Raw genomic sequence first — 17463 nt, 5'->3', positions numbered from 1 at the left:
GGTCCTGAGTTCTATAAGGAAGCAGGCTGAGTAAGCCATGAGAAATGAGCCTGTAAGCAGCACCCCTCCATGGCCTCTACATTAGCTCCTGCCCAGCTTGAGTCCCTGCCCTGACTTCCTTCAATGATGGACTGGAATGAGCCTTTAGGGTACAACAGAAGCCCAGAACCTGCCTGAAATAATACAACTGATTAATTGCTTATAGAATTTTTCTTTCTCTCTCTCTTTCTTTCTCTCTTTCTTTCTCTCTTTCTTTCTTTCTTCTCTCTCTCTCTCCTTTCTTTCTTTCTTTTTTTTTTTTTTTTGGTTTTTCGAGACAGGGTTTCTCTGTGTGGTTTTGGTGCCTGTCCTAGATCTCACTCTGTAGTCCAGGCTGGGCTCGAACTCAGAGATCCACCTGGCTCTGCCTCCCCCAAGTGCTGGGATTAAAGGTGTGCACCACCACCGCCCCTCAGAATTTCTATATGTAGTGACAGCCCAGATAACAAATAACCCAGAGAATTCTGTTTTGGTGTTGACTATGTACAGGAACTCAGGACTCATGGCTAGAAGTCAAAGATAATAATCACTCAGAAGTGTCTTGGCAGTGAATGTTACAGACAGACCCAGACTTGCTTAAATACAGATTTTATTGCAAACCAACACCAAGGAGCCAGAGCAGCTTTGTAGGCCGGACACTCAACTCTCCTGGGTCTTTGGACAAAGGGGGTGGAATCACCCTGCCTTCCTCAGACCTCAGCGGGTGGGATTTAGAGACCAAATTGTGGCTGTCATGTCTAAAAAGAGAAAACAGGCAATATGCCAGTTTCAGTGGCTGGGTGAGCCAGGGCAGTCAGTGCCTTAGGACAAAGAACTATCTACTTGGCTGGCTGGGATTGAGCCCCACTTTGATGAAGACGTGGATAGAGCAGCCGCCACCCCACCATGCACTATACATGCCACAGCGATCACTCAGAGCACAGGTTCCTGCCCTACGGCCTACACCTAATACTGTTCCCCAGGCTGCTTTTTCTACACCGGCTTCTTTGTGGAAATAGGGCAAGGACAAAGGAGAAATGCAACACAGAAAATAAAACCATGCCGAAGGAAGGTAAGTTGCCACAGAAATGAAACATTGTCCCAAATAAAAAGATGCAGGGCTCTCCCACTTCAGTATTCTTCTCTAAGGCCACCCACAGGATGAGGGTCGAGAGAGAGCCAATAGGATTACAGAGGAGACTGGAAATACATACACACCATGAGACTTCCTTCATTAGGCAGGACAGCTTGCATTGGAGCAGGCATGTGCAAACCTAGGACCTTGATGGAAACTTCAGGAACAAGTAGCGCACAAGTGTCCGGGGATCTTGTGAATGTGACAGATTCTTCGCCCAAGGGTAACCTCTTCAGAGAGGTCATCAACTTGGTGACCAATGTCCAATCACAAGCTCAGACTCCAGAATTGCTCTTTGGGGCCCACTACTCTCCCCTGACCACAACTGTGGTCTATGTAGACCCACAGATTAACTCCTAGTACGGACGTCTTACAAGAGCTGCCAATTGTAAACCAGAAATCCCTCAAATGGCGGCAGTGAACCAGCTCCTGTCTACATAGTTGACAGAAAGCTTCTTGAAATAAGTCCTTAACCTGTTCTTCCAGTGGCTCCTTCCGAGCATACAGAAACTACACTTGGTACAGGGCTATTTCCAGAGGGCAGGCTGCCGTGGCTTTGGTGAGTGTTAATTCTTGCTGGCTGTATGGTTACCAGAGTACAGAAACCTGCACACACACACCAAGACAGAGCCAGACAAATGGAGAAGCCAGGCGGCAACAGGCACAGACAGGGCCCTGTAAAGGGTTGGGACACCTGGGTCCCTGCTCCTTGGTCAGGTCTTCACACCCTGGCTGAAGGTGGTCTGCAGTCACAGAGGCTCTGAGCTCCAGGGAGCAGTCTGGTGATCGGCACAGGGAATCTTTTCTGTTTTTGAGACAGGGTTTCTCTGTGAAACAGTCGTGGGACTCACAGGAATCTTCATTTTCTTACTCAATTGTAGTTGCCTTCAAGTCAGTGGGTAAGTTTTCCTTCCCGAGGCACCCCTCAAGGTCAAGGCCGCTTAGGGAGTGTGGGTGACACAGTCTGCCGACAGACTACTAACATGCTGTGATCTCTTCCTGAAGGCACCCGGGCTTTCCTGCAGCACACCCAAGACGAGGGCTTGTATGGAGCAAGTAGTGATGGCTAGGCTGGGTTCGCCTCAGCAAGAACCAAAGCCAGGCAGCTGCAGTCAGGAGACGGTCTCCTTGCCACAGCTGGGCCACAGCTGGGCCAAAGGCCAGAACCTCAGACTGTCTCCCAACATCTCCACGAGGCAGACAGACCCCAGGTTCTGCTGCGCTGCCCAAGAAGCTGAGGCTGGCTAAGTGTATTCACAAAGAGATGAGCAAGAGTGAACACACACACACACACACACACACACACACACACACACACACACACACGCCTCGACAGGTGAGGTCCCACAGCAGCCTAGAAGCAGCTCCAAGGCCATGTCCCCTCTGCCCTCATGCAAGGACCTGGCAACACACTTCAACTTAGCTTTGTCTGAGAGCCCAGTCATTCCTCAGCCCCGGTCAGAAGACAAGCAAGCGGAATAGCGTCAAAACAACAGCAAGCAGAGACCGGGAGGAAGGAAATGCTGCCTGCAGTGGCTGGTTGCTATGGAGACAGAGCACGTGCTCCCAGTTTGCTGGGACACGTCCCTCCCTAATTTCAAACACCTTCGTTTAGTGTTGGCCATCGGGACTACCAGGAAGCAGCTGGCCGGGCACCTCCTCCACAAGAGCCTGGAGGTGCGAGGTCAGCAGGGGAGGCCTGGTTCATCAGCAAAGAAAAGATGAGGACTGATCAGGAGGAGCGAGTCCGACACGCAGGGAGTGAGGGAGCAAGGTCTCCACCTCCCCAACGATGAGAGTTTCCTCTCCTTCCGGTCATTAAAACTGCACAGCCCCAGGGGAGATGTTGAACATGGCCGGGTCGAATCGCTGGCCTCGGAAGGGAGAGCCTTCAGCATCCCACCCCTTCTTCAGCATCTCATGGACTTTCTACAAACAGAAAATAGAGAGGTTAAAGGAGATCACAAGGCACTGCATGCTTTCTCCTAGAACAGACTGCCTGTAGGCACAGAGCCGTCCTGCCTCCTCAGGGCTGGAGGATTCACCTGCTAGGACCAACTGGCCAGAGTTCTGCAGGCCCTGCAGCGGTTTGTGCCCAAGGGCGGCATCCTGTGACTGCCAAGTCCTCTGCAAGACTCTTCTCCCCAAACTGCATTTCTAGCTTTCCAGCTCCAGCCTCCAGTAAAGCAGTAACTGCTCTGTATGGTTATCTTCTGTCCCTTTCTCATTAAGTCTATCCAAATTCCACAGAACCTACAGTAATCTCCAGGGAGATGATTAAGATAGGAAGGGATGGTGCCTCAGGCCCACAACTGAGCTGCGCAGAGGTGTTCTAGCACCCCTTTCCCAAGGAAGTTCTTGTCGTTGAGAAATGCATCATCAGACAGTATAGGTTTGACCCAAAATGTGATGCTGCAGAGGAGGGGGAGACCTCAGAGCATCCAGCTGTGGAACGGGCAGTCAGAAACACGCTGCTGCCTTTTGAGGACACAGCAAGAGCCGATGGACTCAGCTCCTCCCAGCCTATGGCCTCTGCTGGACTATCGAGCCTTTGAAGGTCAGAGGCAGACTGGAGTTGTGTAGTTACAGCCAGGACGAGCAGGGAGGCTGTGCTCCTGAGGGCAGCACCTGTACCTATGCTGATGGGCTAGCCTTCCTCTGAGCATCTGCCTTCCTCAGCTGCCTCCACAAAGGTGCCCCAGGACAGGGCACTCTCCCCATCTTCTGACCACAAGAAACCACAAAGACTAACAAGATGTGCGGCTAGACATCCCCCCTGTGGAGGGCCTGCTGCAGACAGCCCCGCAGACCAGGTGCGGAGGTCGGGTGCTGCTTCCCTTATCGCAAAGACGACAGACTGGAAGTAGAGTGGACAACCGCCACTGTCAGCAGTCACTGGACTCTCAGAACGATGGACTGTTACACAAAACTCAAGCTTCCTGCTGAGAGGTTCTGTTTGTTTTTAAACCTCAGTGAAGTAGCAACAAGCACATCAAAGATACTTAGTGCACAGCAGACTTCCATCTTTGCCCATGAGATGAGTGACCTGGACAGTTTCAAACAAACCCAAGATGAGACCAGCCAGATAACCAGAGCCTCAGCCAGCTGCAGGGCGAACAACAGCTCTAAGACCCTGGTGGCTGGGTGGGAACCCACTGTAGCAAGCCCAGAGGGCAAAGGGCAGGCTGCGAGGTTGTTTTCACAATTGAGGGAGCCCATGATGCCCAGATAAATGCTCAGCTCTTTCTGCAGAGCACGGGTCGAGATCAGACCATCCTGTGTGCCACCAAGTTCACTCAGGAAATGCTGTCACTGTTTGTCGGAGGTAAGTGCCGCCAGGCTGGAGGGATCCCGGACAGACACATCAAGTACCGACAGTGCAATGGCACCTGTGCACCTTCACCCCCTTCAGATGAACACCTGCTCGAAGGAATCTCACTAGGGAAAGATGAAGCACATTCCATTTCCACTTTGGAAAGAAGTGACACAATGGCAACATTAAAGACTTCGAAACGACAGAAGAAGTATATTACCACTTCAAAATTAAAACGCTTCGAAATACAAAGCACTGGTGGCATTAGAAGCACAATTTAAAATTCTGGCAAATTTAGAAAACTTCAAGTTTACACCATAAATGGGCATCACTACAGAGTACGTTGGGAACTGTGGCTGCCAATGCACATAGCAGATGGAGGCTGCTAGAAGAACCTGGCCCCATTTCCATTCTCGCTCTCGTAGTTAGGACTGGCAATCCCAGAGAAGTGACCTCAACCACCCACAAAACCCCTGCATACGAGTATTGATTAAGTGGCTAACCTGCTATATCAGGAAAGCCAAGCCCATGGACCTCCCTTTCTAGTTCTGTTTCTTTGTTCAATAAAAGAAGGTGCTAAAGATACTTTACATGGACCCCCAGAGTGCTGTACACTGAAGATGTGTCTCCAAACATTTCAAGCCTACAAAGGAGCTGAGACTGACACCAGCCAGGTAGTGGGTCATGCTAGAGTTAACACAGCACTAACAGCTACAGGGCTGTATCACGACTATCCACAGCCAGAGGCTTCCCCGGCCATCCTGATTAGTTCCGTTCTGGCGAGGGAATCACACTGTATTCTACCCATGCACTGCTGGCCCTAGGCTCCTTGAAGGCCTTGCTGGGGCAGCTCATCTGGCCAAGCACATTATTTCCTCTATGGTCCTTCCCAGGTCCACGGCAAGTCCACAGCAGAATCAATGTAAACTCAAGACAAAGCTCTTTCTACTAGACCACAGCATCTTCAAGGTTTTTCTTGGTGGTGTTCAGTCTCCTCAGTTTCTCAGTGTTGGATAATAAACAGCTGTGTGGAAGCTGCTCCCCAGCCACGGACAAGTCTTCTATGCACAGTTGTAAGAACCTTCCGCTCCACACTCAGGTTTCTGCAACGTCTTGTGGGCAAAGAGGGCAGTCTTCATAGAAAGCCAACACAGGACACCCCCAAAGCCTTGCCTTTGCACTGAGCCAGCTCCCCAGCAGCAAGTCACACATGGGATGCTACATGAAGTGTGTATGTGCACAGTGCACACACATGTTTAGCACTGTTATCTTTTGATCCTTTTGTTAGCATGTTTCAAACTAGCAGTGAGGCTCCTGAAGGCCAGAACCTTCAGAGAGCTGCCTCTGTTTACTGGAGATAAGTTCACTACCCTCTTGCCAAGCCTGAAGAGTAGGCTGGGAGGTAGCCACCAGAACAAGAAGATCTAAGACCCACAGGGATGGCAACAAAGCAGCCAGCTCCTGCAGAGGACCATTGTTGAGACTGAAAACCAAGGCTGAACTGTTCTCTGAATAAGATCAGATTCAAGAGGCTGGTCTCTTAACTCCTCGGAGACAGTCGCATGCTTGCCCTCACTGATGCAGACTGAGTGTTGTCCATCTGTCCTTGAGGAAGAGATACTAGGCCATGCCAGAGGGCATCAGCACCAAGGGAAGAAAGGAGAGCTGTGTATGCCTGCAAACAGTGAGTGCAGGGATCCAGGGGAAGGAAGAAGACGGGTGGGGGCGGGGCGGGGCGGGGGGCCTGCACTGCTGCTAACTCTAGACAAATGACAATGGGTTGTTGTCACTTGTGTGTCCTGCAAGGGATATGATCCCAGGGACCTTAAGAATAAGAGGTGCCAAGAGCTGTAGTACTTCTAGCTTCTCTAAAATCTTAGTTACAGTCTACAGAAGGCTTCCTGAGGTTTGGCTAATGCACAATGCAGTTCAAGCCATAATCATTCTCTATTCTAGTGTTTCTCTACAACCAACACCCAGGCGTGGCATCTAGGGAAGGCAGGAAGAACACTCATCCTTGGTCTCTCCAGTCTGTGGCACAAGCTTCTCAGTGGTACTTGGTGGCTCCTCCTTTCACCTCACCCAGGATGATGGAATCTGCATTCACCTCTCCACTCCAGAGAATACTCTCTGTTCACCTTACATTCACATCTGAGTCCTTTTGTGGACAAAGCCCTGGTCCTGGACACAGGAGTGAGCAGATCCATAAGGACTCAACCGTAAGGCAAAGGGTCACAGACAGCCCTTCTGACCAGTGGACAAAGGCCACCATGACCGGAGTACACTGTGACCAAGCAGGTCTGGCGATCTCCGCTAAGGTGAAGACTCCAAGCTCCCTAGTTGCTGCCTAAGGGCCTCTGCGTACATGGACCCACAAAGATGTCCTCCCCTCACCTCACTCGGGGGCAGGACAGAGAAGTAAACCCCAGCCCCTCTGCTAGAGCTGCTCTGAGGCACAGTACATACTGAGACCTCAAAAATTCAACCTCCTCATTGTGAAAAACAGACCATCTAATAACCAGGGCTGCTGTGCAGAGCCTACAGCCAGTCAGCCTACCCTGCCCATCATAGCACACGCTTAGGACACGTCCTGCTAGGGCTGGGGGAAGAGGTAAAGACGCCAGTACTGCTTCAAAGGCTTCTTGCCCTTACTCACAGGGACATGTCCTTGAAAAGACACTCCAGTGGCCAATGCAGCAAAAGAACCTATCAAAGACACCTGCTTCCATGTACAATGCTACTCTGAAGGGAAGGAGGGACAATTCACACAACCCATGAAATAAGGCTCCTTCAGAAACAATAGGGAACGCACACTAACTCCTCTAGGGTCCTGAGGGCTGGCTTTCTGTGTTTTCATCCCAAAAACACACCGTTGGTGATCCCTGTCTGACCCATGCTTGGTCTACACCCACAAAAGCTAAAGTGCTGCATGGCTGGGCATCTGACAGTGAAAAGAATAGGAGACAAAAGCCTTTCTTCCCTAAGTGGCTACTCTCAGGATTCTTATAAGGAAGGACAAACGTGTTTACCTAAGCAATCACTCTTTGGCACCAGAAGCCTGCCCCTGGGCACTACACAGGTCAGACCCAGCCCTCTGCTCTCCCAGAAGCTGCTGATCTCACACTCTCTCATTACAGCCCCAGCACTTCACTTCACCCACCTACCTATTGGCTCTGCATTGGCTGTTGTAGTCAGAACCTAAGTGGGCCCTGCAGCCTGGCCCTCCCTCCTTCCACCAATGGGGCTCTAAGGCTCCAGTGGGAGCCATCAAAACGAAACAATTCTAGGCCACGGTGTGGTCAGGGCACATCTACAAACACTCTCAAGCTGTGATACCAGAGCTTGCAGCTCAGTATGAGATGTGGCTGAGTAGCAGTGTGCAGCTGTCCTCAGGTAAGGACTAGAAGACATGAGCAACTGGGCTCTCCTAGGCAGGACACTGTAGAACTAACTGCAGCAGGGACTAAGCCAGGATGAACTTATCTTCATGGTTTCTTCCCCACCAGCATGACCCACCCGCCTGCAGATGGTACAGGAGAGCCACGGTGCTCATACCAGCTCGTGGCTCTGCGGCTTGCCCTGCAGCTTCTGGTGGTAGTCAAAGGTGAGTCTGTCCAGGACGGCCTGTTCCTCCTCGTCCACAGTGGCCATGGAGCGCTCCTTGTTGATCTTGTCGATGTCAATGGGCTCTTCTCCCTCCAGGATCGCACTCCACCAGTACTCGCCAACCTTGCTCAAGTTCACCTGGGACAAGCAGGGAAAAAACTATCAAGCATGGCAGGAAACAGCCCAAGCCACTAGGGAAAGAATACTTAGCACTGTGGACAGGGCCGACTAGGGGATGGGCATCCTGGGCTGGGGGCAGAGCAAAGTATGCGAGGGGCAGATATCCCAGGCTGAGCTTAGACCTACACAAAGGCAAGGTGGCTGTATGAGTAGGTATATGAGATCACACAAGGAACCTCTGAGCCAGGGGTCATGTTGAAGGCATCCTGTAGATACTAGTCCTTGGAGTCAGCATACTGTCTACCACATGTGCTCACACTTACTAGGCAGACATTGTTTTCTAAAATTCTCTGATCCAGCAGGACCTAGCCCTAGGCGTTCCCATGCTGCTGCATCCCCACCATGGAAAGCCCTGCTTGGTAAGGTCTTGTCTCTGCCCAGCTCAATCAAGTTCCTCCCTTGGCAATGATCTTTCTTTCTTCCAAGAGCAACACGCAATCTCCTGCTGCCTTTAGGGGAGGTGGGACTTCTGAGATGAAGGGTGTAACCCGATAAATGACAGAATCTTTCAAAGATTCCTCCTATGACTGGGGGCCCAGGTGCCTGTTCTTCCTCCTTGGTACCTACAGGAGTCCTCCAGGCCCAGTCCTTACTTCCAATGGTCCGGAGAGAAGCCCAGGAGGAGCTGAACTCAAGCTGCAGGACAGTCTAGATGCACTGTGGTCAAGCACAACAGTATCCTGCAGCAGCCTTTAGTATTGGAATCTGTAAAACTTATCCCATGAGCACAGAAACTCAGAAGCCAAGTGGAATTTGCGCAAGAGTAGAACAGAGAACATCAGAGGCATCTTGCAAAGCTGGTATTCAAGGGCAAAGCTGCTACTGTCACAAGGACACAGTATAAGACGCAGGGCACACCATTCCCCGAGGCTACTGGTCAAAGGGACACACACAAGACCCTGGAGGCACTGGCAGTCATCCTTTATGGTCACTGGCTGGACTCATCAGAGTGGAGCAAGGTATAATGTTTGCCCACCCTGGATGATGGCTCTGACAGGACAAAACCGTTCAGTGCTCACAGAGGGGGTAAGTGTAGCTGGCATTTTCTTTGGACCACCAATCAGCTACCAAATAAAGACACAGAGACTTAGTAATTATGAATGCTCAGCTTAGCTTAGGCTTTTTTTTAACTTGATTTAACCTGTTTCTATTCATCTATGTTTTGCCTTAAGGCTTTTTACCTTTCTTCCATTCTGTATGTCCTACTTTCCTGCTTCCTCCGCGTTTGGCTGGCTGGCCCCTGGGGTCTCTTCCCCTGACCCCCCAGTCTAAATTCCTCCTCCTACTTAACTCTCCCTGCTGGAAGTCCTACATATACTTCCTCCCTTGCTATTGGCCATTCAGCTTTTTATTAGATCAATCAGGTGCCTTAGGCAGGCAAGGTAAAACAGCAACACATCTTTACATAGTTAAACAAATATTCTGCAACAGTTAAGGGCTGCTAAGGATGACCTTTAGAATCCTGGGGTCAGTCCACAAGAATACTGTTATCTAGGAGGATAGGCTAACCGTACAGGAACGGTCAGTGAAGGTTTTCAAAAACGAGTAAGAAAAACAACACGAGAACTTGTATAATCATGACACGACATCAGTACCTCAAAGCTTCTCCTGATACCCAAAGCACAAGGGAATAAAAACAGACAAGAGGTACTGGAGAGATGGCTCACTGGTTAAGAGCTCCGGCTGCTCTTCCAGAAGACCTGGGTTTGAGTCATAGCACCCACATGGTAGCTCCCAAATGCCCCTAACTCCAATCCCATGGGATCTAACACCCTCTTCTGGCTTCTGTGAGCATTGCACATATGTGGTGCAGACACACATGCAGGCAAACACCCACCCACACACATAAGAAAGAAAAACCACCTGTTTTTAAATGAGGGAGAGGCAGCCCCACCAGTAAATGACTTCTGCTGTTTGGTACCCACCTTAAAACAAAGCTATTCTAGATATCCTGGCCCTCTGGCCTAAAACTGATGTGCAGCTTATGAGGTGGGAACCCTAAATAAGCCCCAAAGACCCTAATGCTGAGAATTCTGTTCTGAACCAAGCTTGAGCGGTGAAGAACCTTCGGGTAGGAAGCTTTCTCTACTCCAGAAGAGACTCTGAGGTGCTTACAGAACTGCAAGCTGCAAGAAAGAGGGCCTTCTGTCCTTAGGAGTAACAATCATGAGATCTACAATAATAAACTTCAGAAGCCCCAGGCCCTGGAACATACACACTGGTGTGCTATCTAAGATAAAGACAGAACTTGTAGGTGAGGGCTGTGTGAAGCGGAGCCTCCTTCAGCTACCACCCCACCAGTAAGTAGCACTGCGGGGGGGCAGACCGAGCACGTCTGCAGTTCAGTTACTGCTAGTAGACCCTTGTCCCCCACAGAGCAGACTCAGCTGCACCACCAGGTCCACGATGCTCCACACCGATGCTCCACAGGCATGGTGAGCACTGGAACAAAGGACAAGTCACTGGTCTGTCCTGCAGGAGAGAGTGGATTATAGCTGTCTGCCAGGAGGCAGGGAAAGGTCCACTTCCGAGTCCAGAGTGCAGGGATAGGGTGGGGCTCACCCTATGCCGGGTCCACATGTGTACTGAGCAAATCTAATGAAATTCATGATGAATCCTAACCCTTTATCACTAGAAATAGTTTATCTGTCTTTAATTTCACAGAATGTCTAACTACAGGAACATGCTCAAGTTATTCCAAAAATCCTCAAAGGTTTTTGCAGCAGTCAGGATCAAATTATGGCATTGTGCATACCAGAGAAGTAATCACCACTGTACTACATTTCAGGCTTTTTGTGCATGTGTGTATGTTGCATGCACATGAGTACAAGTGTGTATGCCTGTATGCCCAAGTGGAGAACAGAGAATGCTGGGCATTTTCCTCTACTGCTCTCCACCCTATGGAGTTAGGCTAGCTGGCCAGTGAGCTCCTGGGATCGGCCCCCACTCCCCATTACAAACACAAGCAGCCATGCCTGGTTTGGGCTGTTGTTTTCTATTAAAAACCAAACACCCACAACTGGACAGTGGAGACTCAAACTCGGGTCCTCATGCCTGCACAGCGAGTGCTCTTACCCACTGAGCCATCTCTCAAGCCCCTCAAGCACCCCTCTCCCACTTCTGTGAGACAGGGTCTTGTATGTAGTCCAAGCTGGCCTTGAACTTATGATCTTACGATTCTCCTGTCTCTGAGAACTAGGATTAAAAGTATGCACCACTCACAACAACCAGCTAAAAGATTTTAAAACATCTTTAATTAAAATACTCCTTAGTCAGGTGTGCATGTCAAATGCTAAGTGGATATTACTAGAAGCCGAGAGCTATTGTACCAGAGAACATAGTTTCAGCCACAATGGTAACAGGTACCACCCAAATGTATCACTTATTTTTACTGGTAAGAGATGTCAGCCACCTTGTTAAAACAAACAAACAAACAAAAAAACCCACTTTTTTTTTAAATTGTGAAAGTCCCATAACTTTTTTTCAAAAGTCAACAGTTCAATGGCACTTGGTACATCCACTTGCAACCAACCACCACATCTGTATTCTGAAACATTTCCATCACTCCAAAAAGAAGCCTTGTACCCAGTGATAGACTCTTCATTTTACCCTAATTTCTCTCTGCCCACCCTACTAATGCTTCTGTCTCTTCCGATTTCACACACTACGTCACTTGGTATAAAGTTTTTGAGGATCGCCTGTGTTGCAGCATGTATCAGAACGTCATTCCTCTCCATGTGTGAACAGCATTCCACTGAATGAACTTACTTACCACGGTCTATTTATCCCTTCTCTGTTGATGGACACGTCTCCACCTTTTGCCTATTGTGAATAATGCTACTACTTGTATGAGTTCCTAGTCGCAATTCCCTTGGTATTACCTAGGGATGGAATTGCTGGGGCACTTGGTACATCTACTTCATGTTTCAAGAAACCACCGGGTTGTTTCCCACTGGGGTTGTACCACTTCCACAGCCTGGCACTGCGCAAGGACAGCCTTCAGGTCTAGACTCCCTCCTGGACATTTGGGATCCATTCCCAAGGATGTGGGAGCTCACTTGTTATTCTTTTGCCTGACTACATGCAAGCATACAAGCTCCAGTACCTTCCTCAGTGACTTCTCTCCTGCTGCGGTTCAGGCTGCTCTTGGTGCTGGGGAAACAGACAGCACCGAAAGTTCTTAGAAACCCAAAACTTTTTGGAATACTCTGAAATTATCTTCTTCTGCTGTGTTTTTTAAGGATAAGCACACCAGTGAAGGGCTAAGTGAGGCTGTGCTGTTGGTGTGACACCAGTGAAGGGCTAAGTGAGGCTGTGCTGTTGGTGTGACAATTACCCTTCTCCTTCATTGGCCCCCTTTCCCACAGAGCTTCCTTGGAGCATTTCATGGCCTGGTCTGGCTCCTTACCCTCACACCCAGTCCTACCCCTTTCTCTGTAAATAGCTTCATGTCCCAGAAGTCTTAGCTGACAAGTTCTTCTGAACATCCCTGACTCCCTGGAGTGCCACTTCTAGGGACCTCAGGTAAGACACTCTGGGAACCTAGTCCTCTACGTAAACTATGTGGTCAGAATACACACAGGTCTCCAGGGGTAGAGTCGGGTGTTCTCAACACTAAAGACAGAACCAGAGTTGGGTGAGAACAGAGGAGAAACACTCTTCGAACAGGCTTCAAGGGTTGCCTGCTAGAGACCACACCCTCACAACAGCAGCCCCACGGCTTGCCGAAACTGACTGTTTTTGCTTGAACGCTGTGTTACTTTTGAGGAGTCAGACTTGCGGAGGTGCAGTTTGCACACAGAAACTCACCCTGGTGCGGTTCGTTTCCTCAAGCCTCCGCTACAGCCCACCCACACCAGGCCCTCCTTCCACTTCAGTCTGCAGTGCTCATCTTGCAGTCCAGCTTGTCCACATCCAGGATGTCTTCCCCACTGACACCCACCGCTGTGGGCCTGCATGCATTTCCTTTCCGGAGCCTGTGGGCTATGACGCTTGGCCAGACCATTCCATGATGCAGGTGATCGCCACCTGTCCATGGCCATGTAGGCGTTCCTAGGTTTGGCAGTTAGGCGGGAAGCCGCTGTAAGGATTTTCACGATTCCATTTCTCGGGAGCGCGGCGCCGGTCAGCAGGGCTGCTATGTGAGTACTCTGGCTATGTCCACCACCTCACTCTCACGTCAGCAGTGAGGAGCTCAAGGCATCACAGCTCCTCCAAGTTGAACATGTGAGGTCTTAGCAGCCACTCCCATGAGTATAAAAGCATCTCACTGTAATTTTTACTTTATTTCTCTAATGATGCGGAGTTTCATCGTGTGCTTGCTAGACCACTCATTTCTTATTTGCAAATAACTTCGAATTCACACACTGCTCAAAGCACAGATAACCACAGACATTTAGCAGCTGTGTGTGTCTGCACTGTCCTACTCTGTACGTGTATGTCTGCATAAAACGCAACAAAAAATGGTGTCTCTGAACCTAAGAGTAAAGAACATTGTCTTGGCCCTTTCTCCCAAGTTACTTCCTAAGACTCAGCAAGTCTTCTGAAGTAGCAGCCCGGCCTCAGCTTCCCCGCAGCACGGGACTACTTTCCTGACCTCTCTGCTCCGCTAAGGACCATGCCCACAGTACTCCTCCCCTGAGGTGTGTCTCTGGCCTCCCTGCCGGCATCTCACGAGAATGTTTGTTCTCTCGCTCCAGGCCTTCCCATACTGTCACCAACACACAGGCGCCATCCTTCTTAGGACCCTGTGAGGTCCCATCTCCCTGACAGTCCAGGAAACCTGACCTTAAAGCCAGTCTCTCCTTACTGACAGGGCACGGGCACTGCTAAAGTGGGTACCTTCTCTATCAGGAAACTACGTGCCACCTCCTGGCTTCCTCCTTTCTCAGTGGCTTAAAAAGTCACTCTGAACCATCCTTCATTGGGTCAGAATTAGATGGTGCTCTACAAGGTCACTGTGACCTCACTATTTCCTGGATGAACTCTCATTTTCCAGGTCCTCTTTTATCTACCTGGTCCCAGAACACAATAATTTCCCAGAGGGACACCAGACTGTCACTGACTAAACAGTGCTCCCAAAATGTCCTCACAGCAACTTCACCCTCAGTGTGAATAAACTTACCTCAGCATCCCCCGATCTGTGCCGATGACTCACCAGCATTTCTATCCCTTTCCTTCCTTAGTAACGGAACCTCATTTCTATTCAGGGAAGCACTGTGCCCAGTGAGGATGGCTCTGCTCCTCGCAGCTGCCCGTGTGATTGAGTTTGGGCCAACGGGAATGTTGTGGGACGTTCCTTCCAGGAAGGCACCTTGGAACAAGGGCAGATAAGGGTGAGACGACAGCATGGCGGTGCACTGCTCAGCTGACCCCCACGGGGAGATGTGGGCAGCCTCTGACCCCGCGGCCACGCTGCAAGCCACCACGCTACAGACAGTCTCCTGACTTTCAATGCCATCGACTGCCTCGGGAGCCTACGACATCAAAGCGAGGACACTGCGCAGGTCAGACAGCACACAGCCATGGCTCTCACCCACACCTGCGCTCTACAGAGTGGGGACGACAATGACGAAAGCTATGCGCCACGTTCTTCCTAGCACCCAGGAGCAGGGGCTGAAGGCCCATCCACTGCTCAGCACAGTCCTGCTGTCATTTGGAACAAGGAGTCTTAGCCTTCTGTGGGAGCTCCAAGCCTCGGCTCCGCCCTAGTGGCATCCAGGGACAGAATGATGTTAAGAGTCGTGATAAAAACTGGAGGTGGCATCAACTAAAGGTGGGCTCTCATCCAGTTCACATACATCCCAGGTTCGGGGAGCTGGCCAAAATGCTAAACCAACTTAATCTACAGCTTCCATTCTGGATTCATGAAGGGGTATAGTAAATGACATGCAAGAACATCCTCACAGGCCAGGAAATGTTGCTACATCAGGAAAGGTGGCTCGTGAGTCAGGAAAGGTCAACAAGGGACCATTTATTTCACCCTTAAAAGAACAACAAGAGATGTCCAGACAAACTGGCAAGGAAAATGAAGTCGTCCACGGCTGGGAAGACACGGGGATGCCAGTGCTGACACATCCCTGGCACACTCTAGAAATGCTGCGCCCTTCAGGGAGAGCCACGGCAGTAATCATCCTGGGATTCCACATTTGAGAAATAATAACTTCAGGAAATCATCTCAATACAGGCAGGGAGGTGCGGCTTGTATAAAAATACTCACAGGGCTAAAAAAAAAAATCATAAATAAACACAGTGCAGTAAGTTTTAAAGCCTGAACTCCAGCATCTATTTATTCAGAAAATATTCTAGAGCTATCTAAGCAATGTTAAATAGTTTGCATGTATGATGTCAATACATGAAGATGTGTGTGTGTGTGTGTGTGTGTGTGTGTGTGTGTGTGTGTGTGTGTGTGTGTGTGTGTAATGGTATTCACCTCTCAGGCAGCTCCAACTACCTTTCCAACACAGCCATGTCTGAGCGCCCCTGAAGCAGAGCATGCTGCCTGCCTACAGCTACCCACACAATGCAGAGGGCAGCCAGCTTGCCAGCTCTCCACAGGGAGGAAGAAACGAGGACAATGTACTAGCTCAGTGCCTGGCTTCTGAAACCGAATGAAGAATCAGGAAAAGTAGCTGGTGCTGTTGCCACGGCTGATTTTACATCTCCGTAACCAGGCAAGGAGCTTGCCTGAGTCAAGAAGTCTCATTTAACATTCTCAAGTGTGGGAGGGAGGGAGGCAAGAACTGTCACACGGTTTTAGCTGCCACCCCTGCCTGCCCTGACTGTCTGGTGTGGGATCCACCGCAAAAGGGAGGAGAAACAGGCCACGTGGAAGGTGCTGAGAAGCAAGCGGCATGTCTGCACTCCCCTGCTGTGAGGTGAGGAGGTCAGATGCTCCTATGGCAGAGTCTGGGGTACCAATGACAGTTCCGGACTCCACTCCTCTTCACAGAGGCTGCGAGGGCCCTATGCGAGTGTCTGAGGGCTGCTATGACAAAAATCAGACTGGGCCGGAGGAGAGGGCACTTGAAACGTCACCCATCCATTTCTTGTAGTTCTCGAGACCAGATGTCCCAAATCAAGGAGAAGGTATGGTTGTATTCCTCTGCAGGCTTCAAGGAAGCATCGATCCTTTGGCTTCTTTCAGCTTCTGGCGGCTGCTGGCATCCCTTGGTTTATGCCCACATTATTCCAGTCTTTGCCTGGTCTTCATGAGGATTCTCTGTGTCTGTCTCTGCTGCCTCTTTCAAGAGTGTCTTTCACTGAATTCAGGGGTCACCCAGAAAACCCAGAATGATCTCATGCTGAGATTCTTAATTACACCTGCAAAGTCCTTTTCTCCAAAAGAGGCCATCTTCCCAGGCCTAACAAGAAGCAATAAGTAGGCATGTGGAGACCAGGAGACAGGTGCTCATTGAAGGGATCATACCAAAGTCAAGCATGGCCACAATGACAGCTCACAGGCCGGCCGGCCCCTGAGAGTCAGGCAACCTTTGCTTAATACACATGCTGAGTCCACAGAGCAGATGCAATGTGCTAAGTGGAACAAAAACAGGCCCTTTATGAATAAAAATAACCTGCTCAGTAATTTATAGGACTGTCTCATGTATGTAATCAGAAGAAAAAATTGGCCCCAAGAGGTCATGAATAAATAAAGCAAAAACACACCAAACTTTACGTGTCTGTAACTGAACACATTCCTTAACACACAGCACTTACTTGCTGAGGCTGCAGTCATAGAGGGTGGAAGACCAGCCTCGCAAGGGACCCCAAGTACAGGCAAGGACCCAGGCCGAGAGAGCCAGGAGAAGTGGTTATACCGCCCAAGGCCCCTCTTTCTCAAATCCCTTATTGTCCACAAGTGATCCTCCCCTAAAAATAAAATCCAGCCAATAACAGTGCCAGCAACTCTGAGGGACAGGAACTGATGTGTGCAGTATCTCGGGTCCAAGGGGCTTCCTTTGGCTCTACTAGAGATGGCACAGCACCCACAGATGCCATGCTATGGCGTCGTCTGAATGCAGCTAGTTGTTTCTTTTCATAAACTGCAGACAGTAGGTATCTGGCAAAATCAAACTAAAGCCTAATAGCAACTGGAACACAGGTAAGAGAGACCATAGCAGAAGATGGATTAAGAGTCCTCAGGGGGTCTGCAGGAAGGGAGTGTGTGCATAGATACCAGGAAGGAGGTCCTTACATCTGACTGTCCTCT

General features: G+C 50.0%; 1 protein-coding gene across 2 annotated transcripts in view; it reads right to left on the bottom strand.

The window, feature by feature from the left end:
* Positions 1 to 610: 610 nt before the first annotated feature.
* Positions 611 to 17463, bottom strand: part of Nudcd3 (NudC domain containing 3) — a 97992-nt gene continuing 81139 nt past the window's right edge. Inside the window, exons 5-6 of one of the 2 annotated variants that reach the window (XM_028870575.2) lie at positions 8022 to 8210; positions 611 to 3082 (exon numbers count right to left, since the gene is read on the bottom strand). In XM_028870575.2, the coding sequence (XP_028726408.1) occupies positions 2972 to 3082; positions 8022 to 8210 (300 nt within the window). In that variant the 3' untranslated portion in view covers positions 611 to 2971. Of the gene's footprint in view, positions 3083 to 8021; positions 8211 to 14377; positions 14566 to 17463 lie in introns of those variants that run through there. The other variant, XM_037208088.1, reaches the window with a different exon arrangement.

This window comes from Peromyscus leucopus, chromosome 7 (assembly GCF_004664715.2).
Source record: "Peromyscus leucopus breed LL Stock chromosome 7, UCI_PerLeu_2.1, whole genome shotgun sequence".
NCBI lineage: Eukaryota > Metazoa > Chordata > Mammalia > Rodentia > Cricetidae > Peromyscus > Peromyscus leucopus.
The sequence above is the reverse complement of the archived record's forward strand: the minus strand, read 5'-3'. Positions and strand labels throughout refer to the sequence as shown.